This window comes from Podarcis tiliguerta, assembly GCF_965153285.1.
Source record: "Podarcis tiliguerta genome assembly, chromosome: 8".
Lineage (NCBI taxonomy): Eukaryota > Metazoa > Chordata > Lepidosauria > Squamata > Lacertidae > Podarcis > Podarcis tiliguerta.
Window position 1 is genome coordinate 56,968,823 of NC_139541.1, and position 26,729 is coordinate 56,995,551.

At 46.1% G+C, this 26,729-nt stretch overlaps 1 protein-coding gene across 4 annotated transcripts in view; it reads right to left on the reverse strand.

Annotated features, from left to right (window-relative positions):
* KCNQ4 (potassium voltage-gated channel subfamily Q member 4) overlaps window positions 1-26,729 on the reverse strand; it is a 92,706-nt gene that overhangs the window by 39,258 nt on the left and 26,719 nt on the right. Inside the window, exon 1 of one of the 4 annotated variants that reach the window (XM_083453113.1) lies at window positions 25,183-25,463. The exons of the other annotated variants lie outside the window; for them this stretch is intronic. Within the exon in view, the coding sequence (XP_083309239.1) occupies window positions 25,183-25,217 (35 nt within the window). The 5' untranslated portion in view covers window positions 25,218-25,463. Of the gene's footprint in view, window positions 1-25,182; window positions 25,464-26,729 lie in introns of those variants that run through there. 4 annotated transcript variants of the gene reach the window in all.

Below are 26,729 nucleotides of genomic sequence, written 5' to 3' on the forward strand. Positions count from 1 at the left end.
CCAAAACTGGTGAGTGTCTCAGTAGGAATTCCAGCAGTTGTGGAGGCTGGCACCAGAGCTCATTGCTTTCCCCCATGAGTAAGAGGAAAAAGAGCAAGCGAATGAAATATCTTCAAATGCCCATAATTGAGCTCTCATTTATTAAGGTGAAATACCGGTATGCTGTAAAGTTTGCTTGCCTCTTCCTTGCTTGCAAGACTTTCCCCTTTGAAAAATGACAAATAAATGAACGAGAGCTTCACCTATTTAACTAGAAGAAAATCAGAAGAAAAAGCTGTATCCTTAGGAATGAACTTACTACATTATGCAGACATTTTAGCAGCATTGTAACTTCCTTGTTCAGAAGGCTAAAGCTCTAGGGTTGCTCAGGGAAAACCCACTGCCAGCAAGCTCAGGACAGACAAAAGGAAATGCTTATTCACACAACACACAATCCAGGTGGAATTCATTGTTACAGGGTGTGGAATAAGCTACCAGCATACGTGACAATAAAGAGGAGGGTCCCGAGGGCCAGGCAGAGAGGTCTTGGGGGCCACTTTTGGTTCCTGAGCCTGAGGGGCCCCTCCCCACTCAATTCAGCCACAGGGAGCCAAACCCTTCTGGTTGATCCATTTCCCAGCTATCCAAGGGGAAGCAACAAAACCATTTTTACACATTGTCTTTCTTTCCCAAACAGCAACCAGGGAAAATGATGATCTCAAACAAGCAGAACAAGAGACGCACACAGCCTGTAATATTCTGAGCACTATCAGAGTTGAGCCAGAATTTTAAATATTTAATCACTTATAAAAAGAAAAAAGGGGGGGGGGGACTTTGTAGCCATTCTCTGGGGACTGGTGAAAGGAAGCACTTTTGTGGTGACAAGGGGCTCAGAATCCCATTATTGCACTAATAACTGGCATGACCAGCAAAGTTTTTTGGGGGGAGGAGGGATCAGTCATGGCCCCTGAAGTCACAGCTCTGAATAAAGCCAGCACTCCATGGAGTGTGGCAGCTATTCCCCATGCATGTCTTTCTGAATCATGCCATATTTGCTCTTGGAGAGACCTGCACTCTTTCATCTATTCAGAATTCCCCCATTAAGCTCAAAGCCTTCTTGGTCAGTTTCTCCATCAGTTCTCTGCCGTGCTTCAACCTCAAGTTTCTAGTCCTTATGGCAAGTCGGCAGTAGACTCACAGACCAAGCTGCTCATCAGCCATGCACAAACAGCCCAGCAGAAGCATGACAAGTCTTTTTATTTTTGGCTGCCTGCCTGAGACTAGGGTGGGTGGGGAAATACAGCCGTGTCCAGCCAGGAGGCCACAATACAAACCTGATTGGTGGGTCACACGTAGAACACTCTACAAAGGAAGCTTAAGGCCCTCTGGCCAGGGGCTGCTGTGCTGAGGCGCAATTTAAACCCTGGGTCCGAGTTTCATGGCAAGTTTTGTCCATGCAGCATGCAAGGTAAACTTACGTGGAAAAGGACTCCACTCAAGAACAGCGCTTGGCATTTACTAAACTCACAAGTAAACCTTAGCTATCTAGGAATACAAGGCAAAGCCCCTGGGTCTGACAGTATGTACACACACTCCCCCTTGGCCTCGCAAGAGGAGATTCTCTCACTAGCTGAACCCAGGGTTTGGAATTTTTCACGTGGATGGAAAGTATTTCTCTTTGGCTATGCTTTTGCCCGCCAGACTGATGTCTCTTCCATACCCTCCAATATTTCTCCAATGAAAGGGACATCTATTATTATTATTATTATTATTATTATTATTATTATTATTATTATATTTCTACCCCACCCATCTGACTGGGTTGCCTCAGCCACTCTCAGCGGCTTCCACCATATATATAAAAAAAACATAATAAAACATCAAACATTTAAAAAACTTCCCTATACAGGGCTGCCTTTAGATGGCTTGGGGGTCAGATAACTCCATAACCTCCAGAAATTTCTCCAGTGAAAATAGGGAAGTCCTAAGGAAAAGTGGGACATTACAGGATCAAATCAGAAACCAGGATGGCTTCTGCAAATCTGAGACCGTCCCTGGAAAATAGGGACACTTGGAGACATGGGCGTAGCCAAAGTAGGGCAGGGAGGGGCAGCTGCCCCCCATCAAGGAAAATAAAGAAAAATACATAGCAAACTGAGGTTCTGCCCTCAACAAAAGGCCTGCCCCATAACAAAAATCCTGGCTACGCCCATGCTTGGAAGGTCTGCTCTTCTGCCCCCGATGTGCAGTTTTATTGCTGGGCAGCTCTTAGTTCTTTTAGCTGGCTGCTGTTCTTGCAGTCTCTCTCTCTCATGGGTGGGTGGTTATTTCCTTCTTGTTTTTTTCGCTGCTTTGGGTACTTTTTGAAGACAAAGCAGGATATAGGTTGCAAAACAAGCCAACAGCATTAAACTCCACAGAGCACCAGAGGCATCCTTTTGGTTCCAAACAAATGATCTATAAGCACAAGAGCAAGGGTAGGCAACCTAAGGCTCGTGGGCTGGATGCAGCCCAATCGCCTTCTCAATCCAGCCCACGGATGGTCCGGGAATCAGCCTGTTTTTACATGAGTAGAATGTGTGCTTTTATTTAAAATGCATCTCTGGGTTATTTGTGGGGCATAGGGATTTGTTCATCCCCCCCCCCCCAAAAAAAATATAGTCCGGCCCCCCACATGGTCTGAGGGACGATAGACCGGCCCATGGCTGAAAAAGGTTGCTGACCCCTGCACAAGAGTCTCCCAAGCACTTCACAGGTAGCTTCAGATGGATCAAGTTTATTTCTATTTAAAAAAAAACAACAACCCAATATCATTCACACACAATTTCTGACAACTCTGCTACAGAGGACAGGTTAAGTACAATCAGCAAAGTTTGGAAGTAAAACTTTTGCAGGCTGGGGGCAGAAAAGCCAGCTGTGTGTTTGAATCCTCTCCCAAGTACATATGGGGGGGGCAGATAACAGACAACAAGGAAAGCTAGGGTGAACACTTCTCCACTGCATGCTAGAGTTCTCCATGCAGGGAGATTTCTTCTTGGGATGAGGAGTCAGACTCCTCTACAGCTGTAGCCTGAGATGGCACAGTCCACGAAACACCTTCGCTGCAGGACTCTGCAGGCTGCATGAACTCAGGAGCAGAGTTTGTGTTGTTGGAAACATGTGAGAGATACTAAAAGTATAATGAAAACAGCGAGTCCCATCCTTTTGGCCTTTTGGAAAACTTCTCAAGTTGGGCTGAAAAACTGGAGCTTGGGTACAAAAGACACGCAGCAAAGGATGTGAAACTCTCGCCCCGCTGCAGTCCGAGAGCAGGCGCCTGAAATGAGAAACCCGCCGGATCTCAATACTGCCGATTCTGGCGGTTTCTAAAAACTGAATGAATGAAAAGAGAGAAGGAGCAAACAAGACCCAGTTGCCAGCCAAACATATCAATGTCTTCCAATCTCTTCTGAGGAAGGAGGGCTCTGTGGTCACAGAATCTACACTCCTGGGGTGTGTGGGGAGAAGAGATGGCTCGTGCTGAAATTTGCCTGGCTTGGGAGGAAGATGTGTCAGACCACAGGGTGAACCAAAGGCTCCCTTTGAGCTTTCTTTTAAAGAGTGCTGCAAGACCCACAGAACCTTTAAGGCTTGCAATGCTTGGCTCAGATCAATGGAGGGACATGTCTCCTGCCACACAGGCTTTACAGAATTCCCTTGCTCCTGCCTCGCTCTCTTCCAGCCACAAGCACTGGGCCCTAGCCCTTGCAACTGGCTGGCAGCACAAAGCCCTTGGATTGCCAGTGACAGGGATGAATGTGGAAAACTTGGCCTCCCACTCTGGGTCAATGAACAGTAATGGCTAAAGCCCATTGGTAGGGTGGGAAGCAGGGAACCCAACAGTAGGTGGCACTAGAGCCATTGACAGGCAAAGCTAACTAATTCTGGTTCTCTCCCCCTCCTCCGCCCTGCTGAGTTCTGCAAGGGCAACACAGAGACTAAGGAGGAAGAGGAAGCTGGGAAGCAGGGCTACCTCTTGGACTGGCTTTAAGTAAGAATGGGGGCTGGTTGAGAGTGGAATGAGGTTGGTGGAACTGAACAGACGCCACTGCTTGCTGCACTTCATGCTTCTGTTATAGACTGCAGGAACCCCAGGCTGAAGAATAGCCACCTGGAGGTCAGACAGGTGGCTGTCAGAAAAAGAATAGGCTTTTTGGTGGTGGCACCCAAATTATGCAACTCCCATTTTTGGGTGCTGCACCACGTTCATCTTGTTCTGACATGCATATTAATGACTTTAAATGGTACTGTGGATCTTTTCAATTGCCTTTTATGCTGCCTTTTGTTTGGGCTTTTAATTTTTGGCTCTTGTTTCATCTGCCATTTATATCCGCTGTTTTGTCTTTGGTATATTAGCGTTTTACATTGCAAGCTGCGTCAATGCCATTCGATGAACGGTGGAATGTCAGTGCTACATATTAGAAGAAAAACAAAGAAACTCCAGAGGTGGACTGAGAGTATCATGAGCCACCCAAAGCCCTGGGGTTGGGCTGACACAGTGGCTTGTGACAATCAATAACACTTGCACCTTTTTTGCGCTGAACGGGAGAAAATGTTACCGTTTCGTCTCTGAATCATGGCCAGTTGTTACATCGCAAAGTGACTTTGATCATTACTAATTAGAGGGGGTAGAAATCTCCACAGAGAAACATTATACTGTCTGAAAGAACTGTTTCTCTCACCAATGCAGCTATATCCTCCAAAAATGGGCCGATTAAGTGTGTAAGCTAAGCTATTTCAAATCTTCCTCCCTTCTTTTATCCAAGCATCCTTAAAAGAAAAAAAAGGAGGGGAGGTGGAGTTGGCACAATTAGCAAAGAAATGAATAAAAGGGAAAACAAAGGTTGCTGAAGACAAAGGAATGGGAACTGTGCAAAAATATTTTTCCCCGATCCAGCAATTCTAAATATGGCACATGGAAAGACTGGCCCACAAGCTTGCGTAACCGCATGCAGAGACCATCCATCTCCCAGGGCAGTGCACTGCCCCCAAGACCCACAGGCAGCAACACTAGGTACATGCGTGTACGTGACAATTTGACAGCACTTGGTTTAAAGAAACAGGGGGGGGGGACTCTCAGCTCCTACAAGTCAGTATGTCAGTTACCAGCTACACTTCGGATTCGTATCGGTTAATGCACAGCCAAGAAGCATTAGAGGACTGTCTCCTCTTGACGGCACCCAGTTCTCCTTTGCAGCTCAACAGGATGTGAAAAGATGTTTATTAAATTGTGTTCAGTGCGGGGAATGTGTGCAGACAGAATTTTTCCTGCCTCTCATATAACTCTAGTACTCAAGATCATCCAATGAAACTGAGCAGCAGCAGTACAGCTGGAACATGGGAACTGCCTCCTATCAGATCAGACCTCTGGTATTACCTACCCCAGGGGTGGGGTAGAGATTCTGGCCTTCCAGATCCTCAAGGAGGATACAAGTTCTACTCCAGCAAAATCTGGAGGGTCACAACTTCCCCAGCATTGCGCTATGCTGACCAGATACCTGATTATTATTTTTTAGCTAGAGAAGAAGAAGAAGAAGAGTTTGGATTTGATATCCTGCCTTTCACTCCCTTTAAGGAGTCTCAAAGCAGCTAACATTCTCCTTTCCCTTCCTCCCCCACAACAAACACTCTGTGAGGTGAGTGGGGCTGAGAGACTTCAGAGAAGTGTGACTGGCCCAAGGTCACCCAGCAGCTGCAAGTGGAGGAGCAGAGACGCAAACCCGGTTCCCCAGATTTCGAGACTACCGCTCTTAACCACTTCACCACACTGGCTGTGGTGCCTAGAGATGCCTAGCAGCTCCATCCTGCAAGACACGTGGTTTACCAAAGAGTTAAATTGGCAATTAAGGCACAGGAACACAGATAGCTCTCTTATGCCAGCTCAGACCATTGAGATCTATACTGTCTACACTGACTGGCAAGGGAGAGGAGAAGCTATCCAAGACAGGAGAGGAACTGGAGAGGTGAGAGCAAGGAGGTACAAACCAGGAGTAAATAGCTGTTGCATGGATCTCAGGTTTGTTTTGATTATGGGTGAGGGCAGAGGGGTTAAGCCAGGGAGCTTCTGGGTAAGATTCAATCACAAATGAGAAAATTCAGGTTGTGCAAATTCAGATTGTGCAATGGAGCTCTTAGACAACGAATTTCAATCCTCCACCTCCAAAGCTGACTTTTTCCGATAAGGAAAGTGATGGGGAAATGCCTTTGCCTGAAACGGTGCTGTCTAATTTCCCCACAAACCAGTCAGAATAAATACTCAGGAAACAGCACCTATTGCCTAGCCTCCCTGAAAGCAAATCTGTACAAATGTTCAATAAACAGGTTGTCTGGAAGTGACCCCAGATGATTTGTTGAAGAAGGGGATTTTGAGCTGGGATTTAAAAAGAGGAAGGCAGGCTAGAGAGAGAGAGAGACAGACAGACAGGGATCATGTATGTGTTTGGGGGATGGAGTTCCAAACATAAAGGGAGGGTAGGCAGAATTAATTTAAGATACTTTCAATAAATGTGTGTGTTCAAAACAAAACTTCTAAGTACAGTCATACCTCGTGTTACGTTTGCTTCATGTTGCGGCTTTTCAGGTTACGAACGTAGCAAACCTGGAAGTGTTTACTTCCAGGTTTGCCGCACACACAGAAGCGCTCTATCATGCTTCGCACATGCGCAGTAGCGCACTCTACTTACGGACTTTTCAGGGTGCTGTTCGCACTCTGAAACGGATCACGTTCTTAAGTAGAGGTACCACTGTACATGCAATTGACAGTGCTTGTTAAAAGTAAAAAAGAGCAGGATGTCAAGTTCTTTCAAATGTTTTTGGATCTGCTGAATATGTTAGCTTGCTGATCTGCAACTGAACTCTTGCAAGATTTCAACTTTCAGCAATTTAATGGAGATGACCTCTTGCTCAGCTTCAAATCTAGGAACTCATTGCACTTGGGCAAATGTGTTACATTGCCTGGAGAATCACAAACCAGATTACCCAAGAAGGCAGATACCATCTCCAGGTAAGGAGTCGAGACAGGTGAGGGTGGGGAGCAGAACAGAAGCTTAAAAGTGAGTGCACAGTGGTGGGGGAGTAACGTTAGCCCTCTAGGACCCTTGAGTTCTCCATGCAAACCCTTTCCCTAGTTCAGCAGAGAGATGCAGTTCCAAAACAGCTTCTCCAACAAAAGAGACCCGCCAAGATGAATCAATCAACTTGCTAAATATAGCAAGGGGGGGGGGAGCCGTGATCACAGACACCCCTCCACCAAGAGCAAGACTGAGCCTGCCCAGTACTGACATTGAGTTTCTCTTCTTTTGTTGCTGATGTGAAGGATTACAGTTGAATCAGCTGTAACAGGAGTCTTTGGGACCTGAAACTAATCCCCAGAAAGCAAGTCAGAGTGTAAAAAACCCTCAAGTGGTGGCTTCCTAGCTCTCCTGATCTCTTCTCTGCCTACTTCTGCACCATCCCATTCCAACCTCAGACAATTTATCCAACCATTGGCAGAAACCCTGACTCGCCTGCAAGAGTGCACTCCCCAGCAACTCTCAGTCGGAGTATTTCGGCACTTTAAGCCAATGGTCTGTTCTTTTCCCCACTGTGAGGTCCTTGGAGCAGGAATCTGACCATTGGGGTTATGCTGCAAAGTGCCACGTACAACAGAAAAGGCTGCATAAAGAATTAAATAATGGCAACACACGCTTTTGGTTGACGGTGCCTCATCTCTCTTCCTCAACCACTCCATCTGAAAGCTAAAATAGAGCAGGGTAACTAACAACTTGGGGAACCTGCAACCTTTGACCTGGATGAGAGCCCCTGCCAGTCCTTCACCCTAGAGACAGCACAGTGAAATATCTTTAAGAAGCATCTGTGTCTCTCTGCCATCGACAACTGCTCTACCAATATCCATTCTTATCTCAAACCTATTTGCATGCCCAGCAACCAGCAAAAATCTGTTAAATATGGTCATAGCTAAAAAAAACACACCAAAAAACCTGGAGGCAAAATATAAAACAAAACAAAACAGTTCTTCCACTTACATGTCCACCATTTGATGGGCATTACGGAAATTTGATGAGCAGTAACGGAAATCTTCTCTGGCCTCTTTCTACCTAACAGTGTACTGGCCTCTGTTCATGATACTGACATGTATCTGGCCATCTGTCATGGATGCTTTAGTTGAGATCCCTGCCTTGCAGGGGGTTGGACTAGATGGCCCTTGGGGTCACTTCCAACTTTACAATTCCATGATTCTATCTCACAATCCCCACTATTTCATAAATGAAGCACCTATATGAAGAAGCTAAGCAAATAAAGGTTTTTTAAAAAAGGTAAATATGTTTAATCAATCGGGCTAAACATTTCTCTAATTCAGGGGTGGGGGACCTCAGGCCCAGGGGCCAATGTAGCCCTCCAGGCCATTCTACAGTGGTGCCTCGCAAGACGAAATTAATTCGTTCTGCGAGTTTTTTCGTCTTGTGAATTTTTCGTCTTGCGAAGCACGGTTTCCCATAGGAAATGCATTGACGGTTTCCCATAGGAATGCATTGACGGTTTTAAGAAAAAGGCGCAAGACGTTTTCGTCTTGCGAAGCAAGCCCATAGGGAAATTCGTCTTGCGAAGCAACTCGAAAAACAAAAAACTCTTTCGTCTTGTGAGTTTTTCGTCTTGCAAGGCATTCATCTTGAAAGGTACCACTGTATTTGGCCCTCAGGCCACACCCCTCACCAGCCCTGCTTTCTACCCTGAGTGTTTTTGCCTGGCTGGAATGTGCCCTTTGAACTCTGATAAGGCCTTTTTGCTTGCTAGTACAAAGACAAAGTGTACATTTCTTATTCCTCCATCCTGTTTTGCCTCTGGTCCTTCTCACCACTGGAATACAGCCCTCAGGAGAAAATATGCCACTGGGCTTATGCAGTTATCTAAAATACCCCTTGATGGGTTCGTGTTGCTTTTCAATGTTTTTATGCAGTTGTCTGACTCCCTAAAGTTTTGTGAGAGGCAAGATGCAAATACTTTTATAAATAAATATGCCCCCAAGCTGAAAAGGGTTTCCCATCCTTGCTTTAATTGGTCAACAGCATGGCAATTTTGTACATGAATGTGTGTGCCCCCTCTCCCACCCCCACTGTTTTATCAGCATCAGCAACAAGACTGCTTTGATCCAGGCAGAAACTGTCTCATCAACTCATGGCTCCAACCTTAGGCGTTGGGACTTTCTTTTCCTTTCCTTTTTCTTCCCTGTGTATTCGATTTCATGACAAGGGATTCCAGCCCTTGACAAAGGGTAAAGAAGGGGGGTTGCATTTTCCCCCTTGTCCCCCCTCCTCCGACTTCCTTGCCTCTGTAGCCAGACTGCCTCAAGCTTGCGATAGGATGGAGGGAGGCAAGAGAACTGCTGCGCTCGTTTTTTCCTAGCCTGTCAGCAGAACATGAGAGAGACGGATTCAGGTAACAGGGTGGCATGTGTGAACAGAGGAAGGAGAGCTGGTAAAGGGAAATGGATGCAGAGTCGGAAATGGAACCTAGAAAAAAATAATTAAAAAACTATATATATATATATATATATATATATATATATATATATATATATATATTCTATTAAAACCATATAAAAAGTTACAATAAAAACAGCACAGCACAAGCCCTTTCATTAAAACCAGCCAGTTCCCAAATGCCTGTTAGAACAGCACAGTAATCAGCTGCTAGCAGAGAGACAACAAGGAGGGAGCCAGTCTAGCTTCACTAGGGAGGGAGTTCCAAAGTCTGGGAGCAGCCACCCGAAAGGCCCTGTCTAAATGGGCCCCTCCAGGTGTCCTTTTTACTGTGCATTCATGACTACCTGTGCTCATGATGTTATATGGGGCACTTATATCATATGATCCCGCTTTCAATACTGTTTGCTCCTGCAAAGGTTTCAGGGCAGACGCACTGCTTTGTTTCCAAGCAGTACCATGCCCTGCAGATTCCTGCTGAAATCATGTATTGTGTCATGCCACAAATGTTCAGATTGGGAGAGTTGTTTTGTGGCAGAATAGCACAAGAAGGCCCCTCCGGATTGCATTAATGCAATCACATTCAGGAAGCACTGCAGAACAATTGATAAAAAGGAATGGTGTGTGGATGGTCCAGTTTAAACCCAATAATGCACAATTATTGCATTAATGATGTTGCAGAATAAACCCATGCACAAAAACCCGGTCCAGAGTGCCCTTGTATGGGGTGCACACCCATCCCTTCTTCCCTGCTGGGTAAAACAGCTTTGGAGTGTTTCTGTGTGGCTGGGTGGGTATGTGACCAGAGACTCGCTGATCCTTCTGCATTTCAAGGAGGAAGATTAAACTATCCTGCAGCTTAGGCCAAGATCTTGCAATGATGATGATGATGTACAATTACCATCTTGCCTTCTCCAGCAGCAGCAAGAGACAACTCTCTCCCCTTCTGAATTATTAACAAGCCCCCTTCCTTCTTCCCATTCAGCATTTCTGATGTTAACTCTTTCCAAACAGGAGCCCAGAGGGTGTCTGGGAGGATGAAGGATAAAAGGAATGGTGGTGAGCCCAAATAGAGCATGGCCAGTTTCAAGGAGATACAGGTAGCAGGGTGGAGAGTGCAAACCTACCTCATTTGCAATTCCCGAAACACGTCACACAAAAAAACCTCCTTTATAATTCACACTTCTCTGAACTTTGCCATGCAGTTTTCCAACCAAACAATATGCACAAAAAGACATTATATGATGAGAAAGTGTGTATTTTTAAAATACATATATTAATGGAGACAACATATAAAAATGCATTATATTAGTGACATTTGCTTTAAAAAAAATGTCCATAGCAGGGGGAATGGTCACTGAAAATGCTGGTGGATTTTCATGATGACTTAAAAATAATAATCACAAACTGATGTGGAATGTGGCACCCTCAACTTAAGATTGGAAAAATGAGAATCTACCATGGGCTGATTTTGTTCTTTTTGTCAAGTGAAAGCAGATTTGTTGAGGTTTGGCAAAGAGATCAAGAAATCCAGCATGCAGGGCAGGATAGTGGACACTAGTTTTATACTGGGGGAGGAACTGGGGGAGGAGCCTTAGAGAGCAGTGGGGAGGCAGGGACCTTCAGCCCTTGTAACTGCCTCATGGGGGGCAAGACCTAGTGGGAAGGGTTGCTGGGACTACTAGGAGAGAGCCGTTTTGTTTCTTTCAACAAAGAGTTAATTTCACCAACAGCAGGTTCTTTCTTGTTTTATTGCTAACCTACCCCTGACTCCAAGGATGCGGGTGGCACTGTGGGTTAAACCACAGAGCCTAGGACTTGCCGATCAGAAGGTCGGCGGTTCGAATCCCTGTGTCGGGGTGAGCTCCCGTTGCTCAGTCCTGCTACTGCCAACCTAGCAGTTCAAAAGCACATCAAAGTGCGAGTAGATAAATAGGTACCGCTCCGGCGGGAAGGTAAACAGCGTTTCCGTGCGCTGCTCTGGTTCGCCAGAAGCGGCTTAGTCATGCTGGCCACATGACCCGAAACTGTACGCTGGCTCCCTCGGCCAATAAAGCGAGATGAGCGCCGCAACCCCAGAGTTGGTCACAACTCGACCTAATGGTCAGGGGTCTGTTTACCTTTACCTTACCCCTGACTCCAGCACCTGACAGTGGAGGGGTCTTAGAGGCCACCTGGGCTAACCTCTTGCTCAGTACAGGAAATTGGAGATTGAGAGCACCCTCTGCAGAACGCTCCCCAGCCTGTGGTTGAAGACCTCAAGGAAGGGTCTTCAACCCGTCCCCCCAGGACCCAGTCCTGCCCTCTTCCAGCTGCAAAGCTGGAATCTGCCCTATGCCAACTCAGACCATTGGTCAGTACTGTCTACAGTGGCTGTCCAGAATTTCAGCCTTTCTGAGCCCTGCCTGGAAACAAGGAACCTTCTGCATGTGCTCCAGATGTTTTGGAACACAACTCCCATCAGCTCCAGCCACAGCTGGGGCAGAAGGGAATTCAAAACATCTGGACAGGCAGCATTTTTAATAGTCATAGCAGCTGAGTAGGGCTTCCATGTGCAAAGGCACTATACCCCCAGGGTCAGGGGAGAATGAAGAAGAGAGAAGGCCATTGCCGTTATGCTTGTGAGCTTCCATAGACGCTGGCTCCCTTCTGACGGAAACAGCCCATTTGTCTGATGCATCCTGGCTCTTCCTGTGCTCATTGCTACCAAGAGAGAACATAATGCCCAGACCATTTGCCATTAGGAAAAGGGTTTCAAGAACAAGGTATGGGGCTTCCAGAAAGATTTTAGCACCACCGTTCTGGTTCTTTTGGTTGTTTTCAGAACTTAACTATTCTAGAGAGCTCTAGACATCACTCTGCACAATTCCGACGGTTTTAAAAAAATTAAATCCGCACCAGGAAAAAGCCAGGGTAAGCCTACCATTTATAGTTAAGTTTAAGAGGCAAAAATAATTTCATCTAACAGCAGCCCAGATCTTTAATCAAATGAGCTCAACGCCTCCCATCACCGGCAGCAAAGATTATCAAAAATCAAAATGTTGCAAGCGATTTCAGAGGGGATGGGGGTGCAACAAAGCAGAAAGTAATTCAGCCGTCATTCAGCTACCAAGAATTTGGGCACTGTATGGTGATCCAAAGTCAATTGGGTAAGCATGAAACTGCAACACGCAAAGTTCCCTTGAGGTCTGGGTTGTGGGGGTGGTTTGAAACAAAACACTCTGCATGCAAAAGAACCCATTTTCAATCTGTGGCATCTCCAGGTAGGGTTGGGAAGGACCCGAGTCTGGAAAGCTGCTACCAGTCAGTGTTGACAATAGTGGGCTCAATGGAACTATGGTTTGGCATGATATAAGGCAGAAAATGAGGCAGAATCCTGTTTCATTTTCATACTGGGCATGCTTGCTGTGAAAGTGTTGCTGAGGACAGACTACTGCCAGCACATGCCTCAGGTGCTTAACAGCTTCCACTGGCTGTGGGTGCTACTGGGTTCATGGTTCCTGCATTAATTTACAAGGCCCATAACTTGAGTCTAGGATAGTTTAAGGACCACCTGGATTCCTTATATCAAGCCCCATCACTGTAGTCTTTATGGGAGTCACTGTCATTTCAAACAGTTCCCCTCCCCCCATGTTCAGGAGTTTTTAGTACAGTATTATTATTATTATTATTATTATTATTATTATTATTATTATTATTATTTCAGCAGAGATTTCAAGTTAAGCCTTCTGATTTTATGCTTAAGTTTTAAATATTTCATCTTTGGGCTTATCTACACTTCCCCTTGTCCCACTGCTTTATCTCATGAGGAAACTGCTCTTTAGCGCTTAATCAGAGCAAGCAGCAATTTAGGCTTTTCCGGATTCACGTTTGCTCCTATTTAGCACTAAAGAGCAGGTTTTTCTTGGGAAAGGAGAGGCGTAAGGGGGAAATCACTCAGATCCATGCCTAGAAAACTGCTTGGATCTGTGCTTGCTAGAAATGGGACAAGTGGAAGTGTGGAAGAGCCCTTTATTTTGTTTTGTAAAACCGCTTATGGAATATGGTATTAGGTTGCTCAGAAGCTGCTGAAAAAAATAATAAATTCCTCTCCATGCTCAAGACCAACATCAAGGGATGATCTGGTCAGGCACCTACCTAGGGCCCCTCAGCAAGGGGCCCACTGTCAAGAGCCCCCCTGGACCTGCTGCAGTGCAGAAGTAGGCTGAGAGGCAGGGGATGGGGCTTGGAGGGCACCTCACACAAGGGCCTTAAAAAAAACTTTATGCTAGATACCATAGCATTCTGCCTCTGCACAGGTGACATCCAAAGCTGAATGATGGAAGATTCAGGACAGGCGAAAGGTACAGCCCATAGTTAAACTATGGAACTGGGCAGCTCTGAAAGAGAATCAGACAAATGAATGGATTAATGGCTACTACCTTTGATGGCTATGCTCTGCCTCCACTGCCAGAGGCAGCAATGCTTCTGAATACCAGTTGCTGGAAGCCACAGGAGGGGAGAGTGCTGTGGCACCCAGGTCCTGCTTCTGGGCTTCCTCTAGGTGTCCTACTATGAAAACAGGATGCTGGACTGGCTCTTCTTATATTCTTATGTCACCTTGCTTGTGTTTATGTTTATGCATGCATGTGCATATAATTTCAAAAGGACTTTGCCAAGGACCCATAAACAAACAAGCAAACAAACAGGGGTGAGATGCTATGAGAGTAAAAAGGTAAAGGGCCCCTGACAGTTAAGTCCAGTCGCGAACGACTCAGGGGTTGCAGCGCTCAGCTCGCTTTACTGGCCGAGGGAGCCGATGTTTGTCCGCTTCCACAGACAGTTTTCCCCAGGTCATGTGGCCAGCATGACTAAGCCGCTTCTGGTGAAACCAGAGCAACGCACGGAAACACCGTTTACCTTCCCGCCGGAGCGGTACCTATTTATCTACTTGCACTTTGACGTGCTTTCAAACTGCTAGGTTGGCAGGAGCAGGGACCGAGCAACGGGAGCTCACCCTGTCGCACGGATTCGAACTGCCAACCTTCTGATCGGCAGGCCCTAGGCTCAGTGGTTTAGACCACAGCGCCACAGGGGTGAGAAGCTATGAGAGTATGCTGGTCCAAAAGTCCAAGTGTGAATCCAAAGCAGGATCAAGTCCCTGAAAGAACAGAGTCCATAATGGAGCCATCGCTAGCCCAACTCCATGCTAAAAAAAAACCAAACATCTGGCCTTGAGCCCAGGGTGCAGAACAAAAAGGGACTTTTTACATTGGACAAGGAGCACCTGAAGGCTGCTTGAAGGAGCTTAATTGTTTTAATATCTGCACTAAGGGAAGCATGAATTGTTTATAGTAGTGATGACTCCTTGATACTTGGGAGCTGGGAGGAGCAGAGGGAAGAAAGAGAAAGGCCTAATATTATGGGTGAGTGCCTTGTTCAAAAGACTCTCTGTCTCTCTTTCCAATAGTGCACAGCACAGACCACCCCAACTTGATACCCCCTCTGGATCTTTTCCTTAAAACTCCCATCAATGCCAACCTGCAAAACCAGTGGTGAGGGTTGATGGGATCTGCAGCCCAAAACCTGGAGGGAAGCACCTGGTGCAGGGACTGCAACAATAAGCTGTACTGGGGGCCATGTGCAATATTCTCCTGAGTTTTGGGACCACCTTGGGAGTGGGGTGGGGGGAATCAGTAGCGCTGTCGCTTGCAGAGCAGAATCCATCAGAAAGACTTTAGAATTGCTACCCTAAATATTTTATATGCAACAAGTAAAAATGAATGCAGTTCCATTTGCCACAGAAAGCAACTGCTGCAGATCAACTGTCAAAATCCCACTGGTGGTGTGTGGCACCCTGGGCAACTGACATGTGGCAATTAAGCCGACAGGAAGTAGATTCAAGCCAGGCCAAAAAAAGAGGAGTGAATAATATGCACGCAATTTACAGAATTCACTTCAAGATTTATACAGCACTTCATGGAAAGGAAGGGGGAGTAAACAAAAAAATACACATTTCGGTTATTATTTGCGGTTATCACAGATCCCTCGCTCCTGCTGCCACCAGCCTGGTTCACACATAATACTGACTGAGCCAAACCAAGTGTGAACAAGATAATGGTTGCTTCACTCCTCTGCCAGTCCTGCTATTGCCACTCTATCAAGAGCAAAGCCATAGTTTGGCTTAGCTTGACATCTGAACCCAGGCAGACCAGAGGCTGCAGACAGGGCTTGTTTGAATGTTAATACCAAGCCAGACCACGACTTCACTCCATGCAGAATAGCAGCATTTATCTGGGCCCCATACAAATGTTTGGCATACGCCTCCCCCCTACCCCACCCCACCATACTCCCTTGCCTGGGTTGGGGGGGAAAGTAGAGGGATGATGGCTTTAGCTGCTTTGGGTCCCTTTGTCTAAATTCCTCACATTCCTGGCTGTCTGACTTGTATTTACTGCCAGCCGTATGACTCGGATATATGTGAACTGCCCACAAGTGACAAATGCCCTTTAAAGTGGCCTTCACCACGCTGGCGCCTCAATATGGTCTGGATCCCAACTTCCAACGCTGGCTAGAGCTGATGGGCATTGTGTTGGATGTCTCTGTTTTTCCACGGCAATTGACAGGTATGGGAGTGTGCGCCTTTGGGGATGAAGTCAAACTGTCGCAAGGTTGCAGCGCCTGCTGTGGCTGTAAAAGACCTAGAGTCTCAGTTAGACACCCAACAACCACATCTAATATATCCACCACTAATACACTATTTAGGCGCCAGGTGAAAATGTTTCTTTTCAACCAGGCCTTTGGCTTATTAACATCGAATGACTTTTTAAATGTGTTGTGGGAGGGGGTGATTTTTGGTTTGGTTGGGTTCTTATTTTTATTATGTGTTTTGTGTTTTTATATTGTAATTTTATGTTGTGAGCTTCCTTGAGATCTATGGATAAAGGGTGGTATACCAAACAAACAAACAAATACTGCATCAACAACTTATTGCACACACAACACAACCACACAACCAGTCTGGAGGGACTCATTAGCAAGTACTTATCAGCATGCAGTGAAACACTGCAAAGCACTGCAAAAAGTTGGGGCTACTTGCAGCTGGTTCAATTGTACTGCACCCTTTCTCATGAGAGGAATATGTATTAGCGAAACCCCACACTCCCCAATTCTGGATGTCCGCCCTTCTTTCCACTTCTGCCTAATAATCCCTAAATGGGATTAGCATCCCATGAAAAGGGTCATGCAAAGTACAGAGTATGAGAAGAATACTTTGTAAACTGGATCACCTGCTAGGCATTAATGTCTAAAACCTTTGCTGAAAGTTTCTCCCCCCCCCCTTTTTTTTTTTTAAATGTGTACTTCTATGCAGACACACACTAGAAAGGGGCTTTCTTAAGCTGCTTAGTAGAGAGCGAGTCACATGTGGCTAAGGGCGACTAATGGGAGATTTGCCTTAAAATGGAAAAAAGGCAGCAGAGCTGGAAGGCTGAGGAGGTGAACTGTGCAAAGAGAAGCTGCAGATGTTGCAAATATGGATGCCAGGAGAGCAGGCAGGATTCTTCTCCTCCCCAGGGTGCAAAGGAAACAGTCAATGCTGCTGATAAGAGTCCTGAGCAGGCAGCAGGTTTGAGACCAAGACTGTCAGATCCATGAAACAAGAGAAAGAAAGAAAGAAAGAAAGAGGGGGAGGAGCAGTAGCAGAAGAGAAAAGCCATGGTTCTATATACAGTGGTACCTCGGGTTAAGTATTTAATTCGTTCCGGACGTCCGTTCTTAACCTGAAACTGTTCTTAACCTGAAGCACCATTTTAGCTAATGGGACCTCCTGCTGCCGCCAGAGCACGATTTCTGTTCTCATCCTGAAGCAAAGTTCTTAACCCGAGGTACTATTTCTGTGTTAGCGGAGGCTGTAACCTAAAGTGTCTATAACCTGAAGCGTATTTAACCCGATGTACCACTGTACAGTGTGATATGCAGTTAAACTGCAAATAGTGACAGCTACAAGATGTGCAATAAAGACTCAGATCTATAATGGAAAAAACATCCTGAAACTGCCCCTTCATGCCACAGCACCAATAGGGTGCATTAACAGGGGACTGCCAGCCTTTGGGGGCCCATGTGTACATCTGCAAAGTGGGGAAACTGTCGTGGGTACCCCATACAAACTGCAACCTAGTCTTCTGGCTACAACAGAATGCCTCCTTCAAGTCTACTTTGAGCAGGGGGTGGGGATGCTGCAGGCACCATGGAAAGCCTCTGTGGGGTTATGTCCAATTATGGATGCCACACTGGCAGCCCCTGCTTAAAAATGTTGAAAGGCCTGCATGCATAACTCAATATGTCTTCTGACAACCCTACAAAGTGGGCTGGTGTGTTTGCCACAGATCTTTTTCTAGTAACCATCTGTTTTCGTTGCTGGGGTCCAAACTTGTGGGGTACACTTTATTTATACAGGGTGCAAGTCCACCATAAGGAGACAGGAGGTGGCTTGGGCTCATGGCTGCCATAGTCCAGAACATGTGGAGGGCACCAGGCTTGGGGAAGACTGGATTGTTGCATCCTTTTTCTGCCCTCCCCCTATATCAAGCTCAGGGTAATGTACAGCCACCCCAATTTTATTTGCTACTAGTTCATCATCATCATCATCATTATGGATTTCACAACAACCCTATAAGGTAGGTTAGGTCGAGAGATAGCGCTTGCCCAAGCTTACTCTGAGCTTCATGGCTGAGTGAGGAATTGAAGCCAGGTCTCTGTGATAAGATGCTTGTGCTCTGGTTCACAGATGCCCACAGGTATTCCTTGGAGATGCATTTTTGTGTTGCTGTTGGGTTTATCCGTGACTATTGTAGGGCGAGATTATCTCCCTCCCTCCTGCCCTTGCTAGCAAATGATCCCTGTCATGAAATTTACGAAGGTAAGCTGCCAACTGCTCAGTGGCATTCTTGGAATAATTGGCCGTGGTCAAGCAACAGACGATCAACTGACAATATCTGATTGATCAATTGTCCTGCATGCCTGCCAACCCGAATTACTAAAATAGTATCCGATGAATTTGGATATAGCAAGGCATGGTAATGCAACAGTTGTGCAGAAGAGCAACAATGCTCTCTCTCCTAAAATTTTTTTAAAATGCCCCATTTCTCAGTATATTAATTTAAGAGTGGGGTTCTTAAAACTATTACACCAATGCTTATCATGCAAGGATGGAGAGCCAGCAGTCCTCCAAACAGCATTGGACCCCAACTCCCTGCAGACTCTGTAAGCATGGCAGTGGCAAGGGATGAAGGGATTTAGAGTCCAACACCATCTGGAGGGCTACAGGTTTCTACCCCTGCAATAAAGTAGGAGTCCATAGCAGCAAATCTGGTGGTGAGGAGAGCTCCTCTTTGCCACCAGCACACTTGTCTGGTCTCAAGTGAGAGAGGCAGGTGAGCAAGGAGGTTGCCATGGCAAAGAGGAGCAGGCAGTCCAAGAAGGCCCTTGGCAGTGGGCCCCTTGCTAGGGTTAGTGGGCCCTCACAAAATGCCCAGTTATGCCAACCCATGGAGCAAGTCCTAGGTAGAGTGTAGGAAGAAATAATCGGAAGAACTGACTCAATTGTAGGAATTTTTTTTTTATTTTGGCAGAGTATCTCCTTACAGTTGCTAGAATAACATTGTGTGGAGGTTGGTGGCTGGGAGAGAAATGGAGATTACAACATTTCCCAGGCCAATTGAAATGATCACCATTTGGGATATCATGTATCTCAGATATGGAAAAAACCTAAGGCCTGGGGGTCAAATATGGCCCTCTCAATTTGGCCCTTAATACTCTGTCCAGGCTAGACCCTCTCTTCCCAGCTACACCTCTCACTGGTCTTACTCCACACTCTTTTTGAGTCCTTGAAGACTGGAAAGTAGCCAATGTAACACCAATTTTCAAAAAGGGATCCAGGGTACATCCTGGAAATTACAGGCAGTTAGCTTAAAGTCTGCCCTGGGAAACTGCAGAAAAAATTTCTTAAGGATAACATAATTGGGCATATAGAAGAACAAGCCATGCCGAAGCAGAGCTAGCATGGCTTCTGGAAGGATAAGTCATGAACCTCATAGAGGTCATTGAGAGTGCCCACAAACACACAAATAGAGGTAATCCTTAATAGAGTTTGACATAGTATACTGGAACTTTCAAAAAGTTTTAAATAAGGTCTGTGGGGTGTGTAGAAACCTGCAACTTTTGCATAGCTGAGTGTACAAAAAGAGTCTCACCCACTGTGCCACCCATGTTTTGCCTGTGGCTACCCCTAGAACTAGCACGCAGCCCTCAGAAGGGTCACCCAAAAGGGAATGCAGCCCTTCAGCTGATAAAAGTTCCCCACCACCTATGTATATGAATAAACTCCCATGTTACATATCAGTCTATGTTAGCATTTGCCACCCTGGCACCCTCCAGCTGTTTTGGAATATGCACCATCAGCTCCTGCGATGTGAGCTGCAGTGCAAAAGAGCTTCAGAGCACCAGGATGCCAAAGTCTAACGTACGTATACACCAAAACAGGCCAGCAAGGCAAGCATTGATGGAAATTTGGCATGCCTTTCATAACTTTTGGAATAGTTTGAGAAAAGACATAAATATACTTGATTGTGTGTTTTATTTATATAACTTCATAACAAAACTTGAACTATGTTCCCTTCTGTTAATAGAAACCATAATTTAGTTTTTTAGACAACAGGCAATGCATGGACATTTGTTCCTTTTAACATGATTCCTACAGCACCTAACCATTGAGCCATTTTATTCATGGACTGTATATTTTGGAAAGCCGTTTGTTCACTATGCAACTGGACACATCTTAAGATACCACAAGCAAATCCTCTGAGTGAGAGGCACGGGAGGGAAGGCCTCCCAGGGTGAGAGACCAGGAGAAGAAAGGAAAGCTCCCTGGTAAGATTTAGAAGGATCCACCACTTTCCGTGTGAGACAAGGGTTAAGAGCTATATTTGAGAGAGGACTCCATGTTTTCTTTTCTCTTTCTTGCTCTGTTTCTGCCTTTATCTAGATTAGTTTTTTTTATCCTACTGTATCACGAAAAAGCTTTAACAAAATCTTATCAACAATGACAACCACCAAATCCTCAAGGAGTAGGTATTTGTCTATGTTTGGACACACTTGCATGCCACTTTGAATCAAGATGCCAGATTGAACCTTTCACCGCTGCACCAATTATAACCACTGATTTCAAAACTGTGCTGGTTCCCACCCCCCTTTGAATTCCCAAGCAATGCCAAGGACAAGGCTGCTAGTAATATGTAAATATTCTGATAAAGCTTATCAGTTTTGCAAAGTGGTAATGTCAAACAAAGCAATGCCATCACCTGTTCATGCATCTAGCATGTTTGCACGGCTGCTTCAAGCACACTGGCTTGGGAGTGAGTCTCAAAGAACAGAGGAAGGCTTTGCTGGCAAACAAATGTGGCATAAGATTGGGCTGTCCATCTGCAGAGGACATCTGTACCTTTGGGGGGGTACAGTCACCCTAGGGTGGTAGATCATGGCTAAAGCCATTACACAGGTGAGGAAAGTTGTGGCCAAGAAAGCAATTTGCCCTGGACCAGGTATCACATAGGTGCCAGTGAGCCCACCAGAACATCCTATGGAACCTGCAAAAAGTCCCCCCCCCCCAAAAAAAAAGCCTTTCCCTGCTCAGTTCAGTTCAGCAAGAACTTGAACCCAGGCCATGTTCTGCCTTAATGCATTGGCATTGCATGCCTCTCTACATATACCACTTAAACAGGAGGAGGAGGATACTTATGAACTAATGTGTGTACATGGTGGGGGCAGAGAACTCAAATACAAGTAGTGTCTGCTATTTTTATTTGCGGGTGAGTGGGAGGAAAGATAGCTAATACTACCTCCAGCCATTGAAAAGTCCAGCTGTGTCACTTATCCACTCCACACAAAATAAAATAAGTTGTTGGGGAGACAGAAAAGCACTGCACTTTTCAGAGACGTTCCTGCTGTGTTCTCAGCTGACAGAGCCCTTGCTCCCTTCCCTTTCCCACCCAGATTAAAGTATTTTCAAGGCTTTAATCTCACGAGTCTGGTCTCAGGTCCTCCTTGTTCACAGCTTAGCATCTGAAGTCAGAAAGTGTTGGTGGCAAGAAGGGAAGAGAGCTGAGAGACTGGGACAAGATGGACCGAGTGATCGATCTTAGCACAAATGGTCCCCGCACAGGCAGGGGCATTCCTCTCTTACAAATAGCTCATCAGCTCAGCATACTGTGACAGCAAAGAAGGGGGAAGACCACAAAGGGAGGCCAAAGATTAAGAGGCCATCTCATAAGCCTCCTAGGGACCTGCAGCCCACCGGCAGGCAATTATATTGCTACTGCTGCCTTTATTCCTCACGTTCTGCAATGAAATGTGTCAAAGCAATTTACAGATCCATAAAATACAAATGAGCTTGGCAACAGTTTAAAAGCCAAATTCACAGGGCAAAAAAATACCATAGAACAATATGCCTAAAAGTGCTGCTACAACTATAAATATAAAAAGGATGCACCCTTAATGCCACACCACTAAAAAATGACAACCAGAAAGCAGGCCAGAGACAATAGGATGAGCGGCCTGCTGCAGGATGACGAGGGTAGCACTGTTGTGCAGCAGGACAATGCAATAATGTTATCGCCCAGTCAGTCTGACATCAATACCAGGGAAGATTCTGGAGCAGATCATTAAGCAAACAGTCTGTGAGCACCTAGAAAGGAATGCTGTGATCACCAATAGTCAGCATGGATTTCTGAAAAATAAGTCATGTCAGACTAACCTGATCTCGTTTTTTGACAGAATTACAAGCCTGGTAGATGAAGGGAACACAGTGGATGTAGCCTACCTTGATTTCAGCAAGGCATTTGACAAGGTGCCCCATGATATTCTTGTAAAGAAGCTGGTAAAATGCGGTCTTGACTATGCTACCACTCAGTGGATTTGTAACTGGCTGACTGACCAGACCCAAAGGGTGCTCATCAATGGTTCCTCTTCATCCTGGAGAAGAGTGACTAGTGGGGTGCCACAGGGTTCTGTCTTGGGCCCGGTCTTATTCAACATCTTTATCAACGACTTGGATGATGGACTCAAGGGCATCCTGATCAAATTTGCAGATGACACCAAACTGGGAGGGGTGGCTAACACCCCAGAGGACAGGATCACACTTCAAAACGACCTTGACAGATTAGAGAACTGGGCCAAAACAAACAAGATGAATTTTAACAGGGAGAAATGTAAAGTATTGCACTTGGGCAAAAAAAAATGAGAGGCATAAATACAAGATGGGTGACACCTGGCTTGAGAGCAGTACATGTGAAAAGGATCTAGGAGTCTTGGTTGACCACAAACTTGACATGAGCCAACAGTGTGACGCGGCAGCTAAAAAAGCCAATGCAATTCTGGGCTGCATCAATAGCAGTATAGTATCTAGATCAAGGGAAGTAATAGTGCCACTGTATTCTGCTCTGGTCAGACCTCACCTGGAGTACTATGTCCAGTTCTGGGCACCACAGTTCAAGAAGGACACTGACAAACTGGAACGTGTCCAGAGGAGGGCAACCAAAATAGTCAAAGGCCTGGAAACGATGCCTTATGAGGAACGGCTAAGGGAGCTGGGCATGTTTAGCCTGGAGAAGAGGAGGTTAAGGGGTGATATGATAGCCATGTTCAAATATATAAAAGGATGTCACATAGAGGAGGGAGAAAGGTTGTTTTCTGCTGCTCCAGAGAAGCGGACACGGAGCAATGGATCCAAACTACAAGAAAGAAGATTCCATCTAAACATTAGGAAGAACTTCCTGACAGTAAGAACTGTTTGACAGTGGAATTTGCTGCCAAGGAGTGTGGTGGAGTCTTCTTCTTTGGAGGTCTTTAAGCAGAGGCTTGACAACCATATGTCAGGAGTGCTCTGATGGTGTTTCCTGCTTGGCAGGGGGTTGGACTCGATGGCCCTTGTGGTCTCTTCCAACTCTATGATTCTATGATTCTATGAACCTATTTTGGGCAGCACCACAAGCGGGATCCATGAAATGCAAGAAACTGATGGGTGCGGATGATGCAGCGATGCTTTCTAAAGCAAGGGTCGGGACCTTTTTCAGTCCAAGGCCTACGTTTCCTTCTAGGCAACCTTTTGGGGAACACATGCCACCCACATGGTGGGTGAGGAGAGCAGCAAAAGTGGATGAAACAATAAATGCAATTTAATAATAATAATAATAATAATAATAATAATACTCCGCCCATCTGGCTGGTTTTCCCCAGCCATTCTGGGCATCTTACAGCATATATTGAAACATAATATCTGGAGCTACATAGTGCATATTTAAAGTATGCAATTCAAATTAACCCTGATATTCATATTAAACCATCCAGCTTATACAGTAGGCTAGGTTCTGCATTCACACACCACTCTCTATAATCTCCATCCAGGAAAGCAAGAGGCATTATCAAGACTTCAAGGACATATTTCAGTTCAGCCAGGTAAAAGCACTCAAGAAGGACGCAAAGCAGGACTGGAGAAGGTCATGGCCTGGGAAGAAGGGGTGTGGCTTGAGGAGGGTCCTGAGGGTCAGATAGTGAGGCTTGGGGCCACACGTGGCCCCTAGGCCTAAGGTTGCCAACTCCTAGCCTAATTAAACATAGTTTTTCCAGCACCTAAGCCCGAGGTTCCTCACTGCATAAAGGGTTGGTGGTCCTGGTGTGGGGCAGGGCGAAGGAGCAGTGTTTGGGCTACACTTCAGGGAGGAAAATGTCCCACACTAGCTGCTAGCACCCTGGATTTCACCCAACAACAGCTCAAGCAAAATAGTGTAAGAACTGCAAAGGGTCATGAAGTGATTTCGGTAGAACTCAAGACAGATCTCAGAGGGTTTCAAACATCCCAACCCAAGAGAAAAATATTAATGCAGGCTGTTCACCAAGCTGTATTCCATGCTATCATTTGCTTCCCACCAAAACCAGATGAGCGAGTGAAGAAGAAGAAAACACTCCATCCAGAAACAAGACGAGAGCCAGGAACAGAGTCCCCATGGATGAAACAGAGAGATATAAACCCAGTAAAGGAGGGGAACACATTGCTGCACCTTAGCAGTCAAAGGCTAACTTCATGTTTATCTCTATTGTTGTGAGTTACTTGCACACTGCTTAAAGACAATTGTAATTGAGTAACACACATTAGCTCAATAAATAAGTACATAAAGAGATGTGTCTTCAGCACACGGGGGGGGGGGAATCTGTACAAGCAAGATGCTAGTTGCACTACTGTGGGGAGGAAGTTCTGCATTTGAGGGGCTGCGACAGAAAAAGCCCTCTCCCCTCCTGGGCCACCATCTCCCAACTTCCTGAGGGTGGCAGAACTACCAAGGAGGTGTTGTCCTTGTCGTCCCAAACAGATCTTGACATCCAGGAAGGTTGGGAGGGATGGAGATGGTTGGTGGCCAAATTGAGATGGCCACCTTAGGAGGCTGATGCTGGAGGAATGCAGTCCTTGACTGTTTCTCCCAAGCCTCCCCTCCCCCAGCCATTTCCCTCTGCTGCACAGTCTGTCCTTCCCCCTTCCCCACTACAAAAACTAGCCTGCTGCCCATCACGGGTGTTGAAGTGAGATTCAGCAGGCAGCCGTTTACATGGGGTAAGAAGTGGGGGGTGGGGGTGGAGAGAGAGACATCTTATTTACCTCAGGCTGCAAAATGTGTTGGGTCGGGCAGCCATGCCAAAATCCAACCCACAGCCATCATGTTAATTTCTCAAGCCAGAAAAAAAAAGGGGGGGGGGTTCCTGCTGGCTGTCTCCAAGCCAGCACTCAGCAACCAGGAGGACTTGAAGGGCCGCCTGCCTCTTATATAAACAGCATGTCGTATAAATCCACCCATCCCTCGTTCTGCCGACCTTTATGGAGAGTGAGAGAAGGGAGAGAAGGCATCCGATCTGCTCCGAAGGATATAAATACCCTTCTGTGGAGCAGCGTTTGTTTCTAGCCGTCACCATGGCGAGGGCCGCTGCTGTTGTTTATCTTGTTGCATGCTACACTCCAGGCCTCTCCGCCCTGCCTGCCAGGGCACCCAGGACTCCTAGACAGCAGTGAGAAAACTCGCTCCCACTGGCCAGGGCCCAGAGTAGGCCATCAAACCTTCTTCCTGCCCCGCATCCCTGCTCTGTAAAGGGTCAGAAAGGGTCAATCTTCAATCTTATTCCGCTAACTTTAAACCAATTACATTCAGACCTTGTCCCAACAGGGCAGAAGTGCTAAAAGCACCTCCTTTTGCAGTAATTGTATTTCTCCTTGCGTCTATTGAATAGGAGCAATCATAGCTATTAATGTTAAGCTGTTGAGGGTTCAGGGTGTGAAAGAGACAGCAAATTAGCAAACGGGGAAAGAAAACCCACTAGGTAAGGTAAAAGTAAAGGACCCCTGGACAGTAAAGTCCAGTCAAAGGTGACTGGGGTTGCGGCGCTCATCTTGCTTTGCAGGCTGAGGGAGCTGGCATTTGTCCACAGGCAGCTTTCCAGGTCATGTGGCCAGCATGACTAAACTGCTTCTGGTGCAATAGAACACTGTGACGGAAACCAGAGCGCATGGAAACACCGTTTACCTTCCCGCTGCAGTAGTACCTGTTTATCTACTTGCACAGGCATGCTTTCGAACTGCTTGGTTGGCAGGAGCTCACCCCGTCACAGGGATTTGAACTGCTGACCTTCTGATCCGCAAGCCCAAGAGGCTCAGTGGTTTAGACCACAGCGCCACCTGTCCCGAAAACCCACTACACCTGTCATCCATCAAAGTCATTAAATCTTTATAAAGTTAAGGTAGCACAAAGCCTTTGCCCATCATACTCGGCCAGAACAATGGAAGGTGGAAGATTGCTTACTCCCAGCTTTGCAACTGAACAAAATACCACCAGCGTATCCTCAGTTATACCTCTGTAAGTATATGAGCAGCAGATGCTTTTTGGAAAAACTCAGCCCAAAATCCAGAAAGGACATTGCTGACAGGGCTAGCCTCCACAGACTGTGTGCCTGCTGTTCCAACTTAAATGATCTCTATGGTCAACATTTAGCCTTATAATCCTCTGGTTTTAAAATGAAAGCTCTTCTCTAGGTTACAGGTCTCAGCTGTGGTGGGTGCCCTTCCTCAGTGCCCACTTCAGGATGTAAGTGATGTTCCAAGCAGTTCTTTCCGGACTCCTGGCATTCAGAGATGGTACGAACTGGATGGAACAGCAA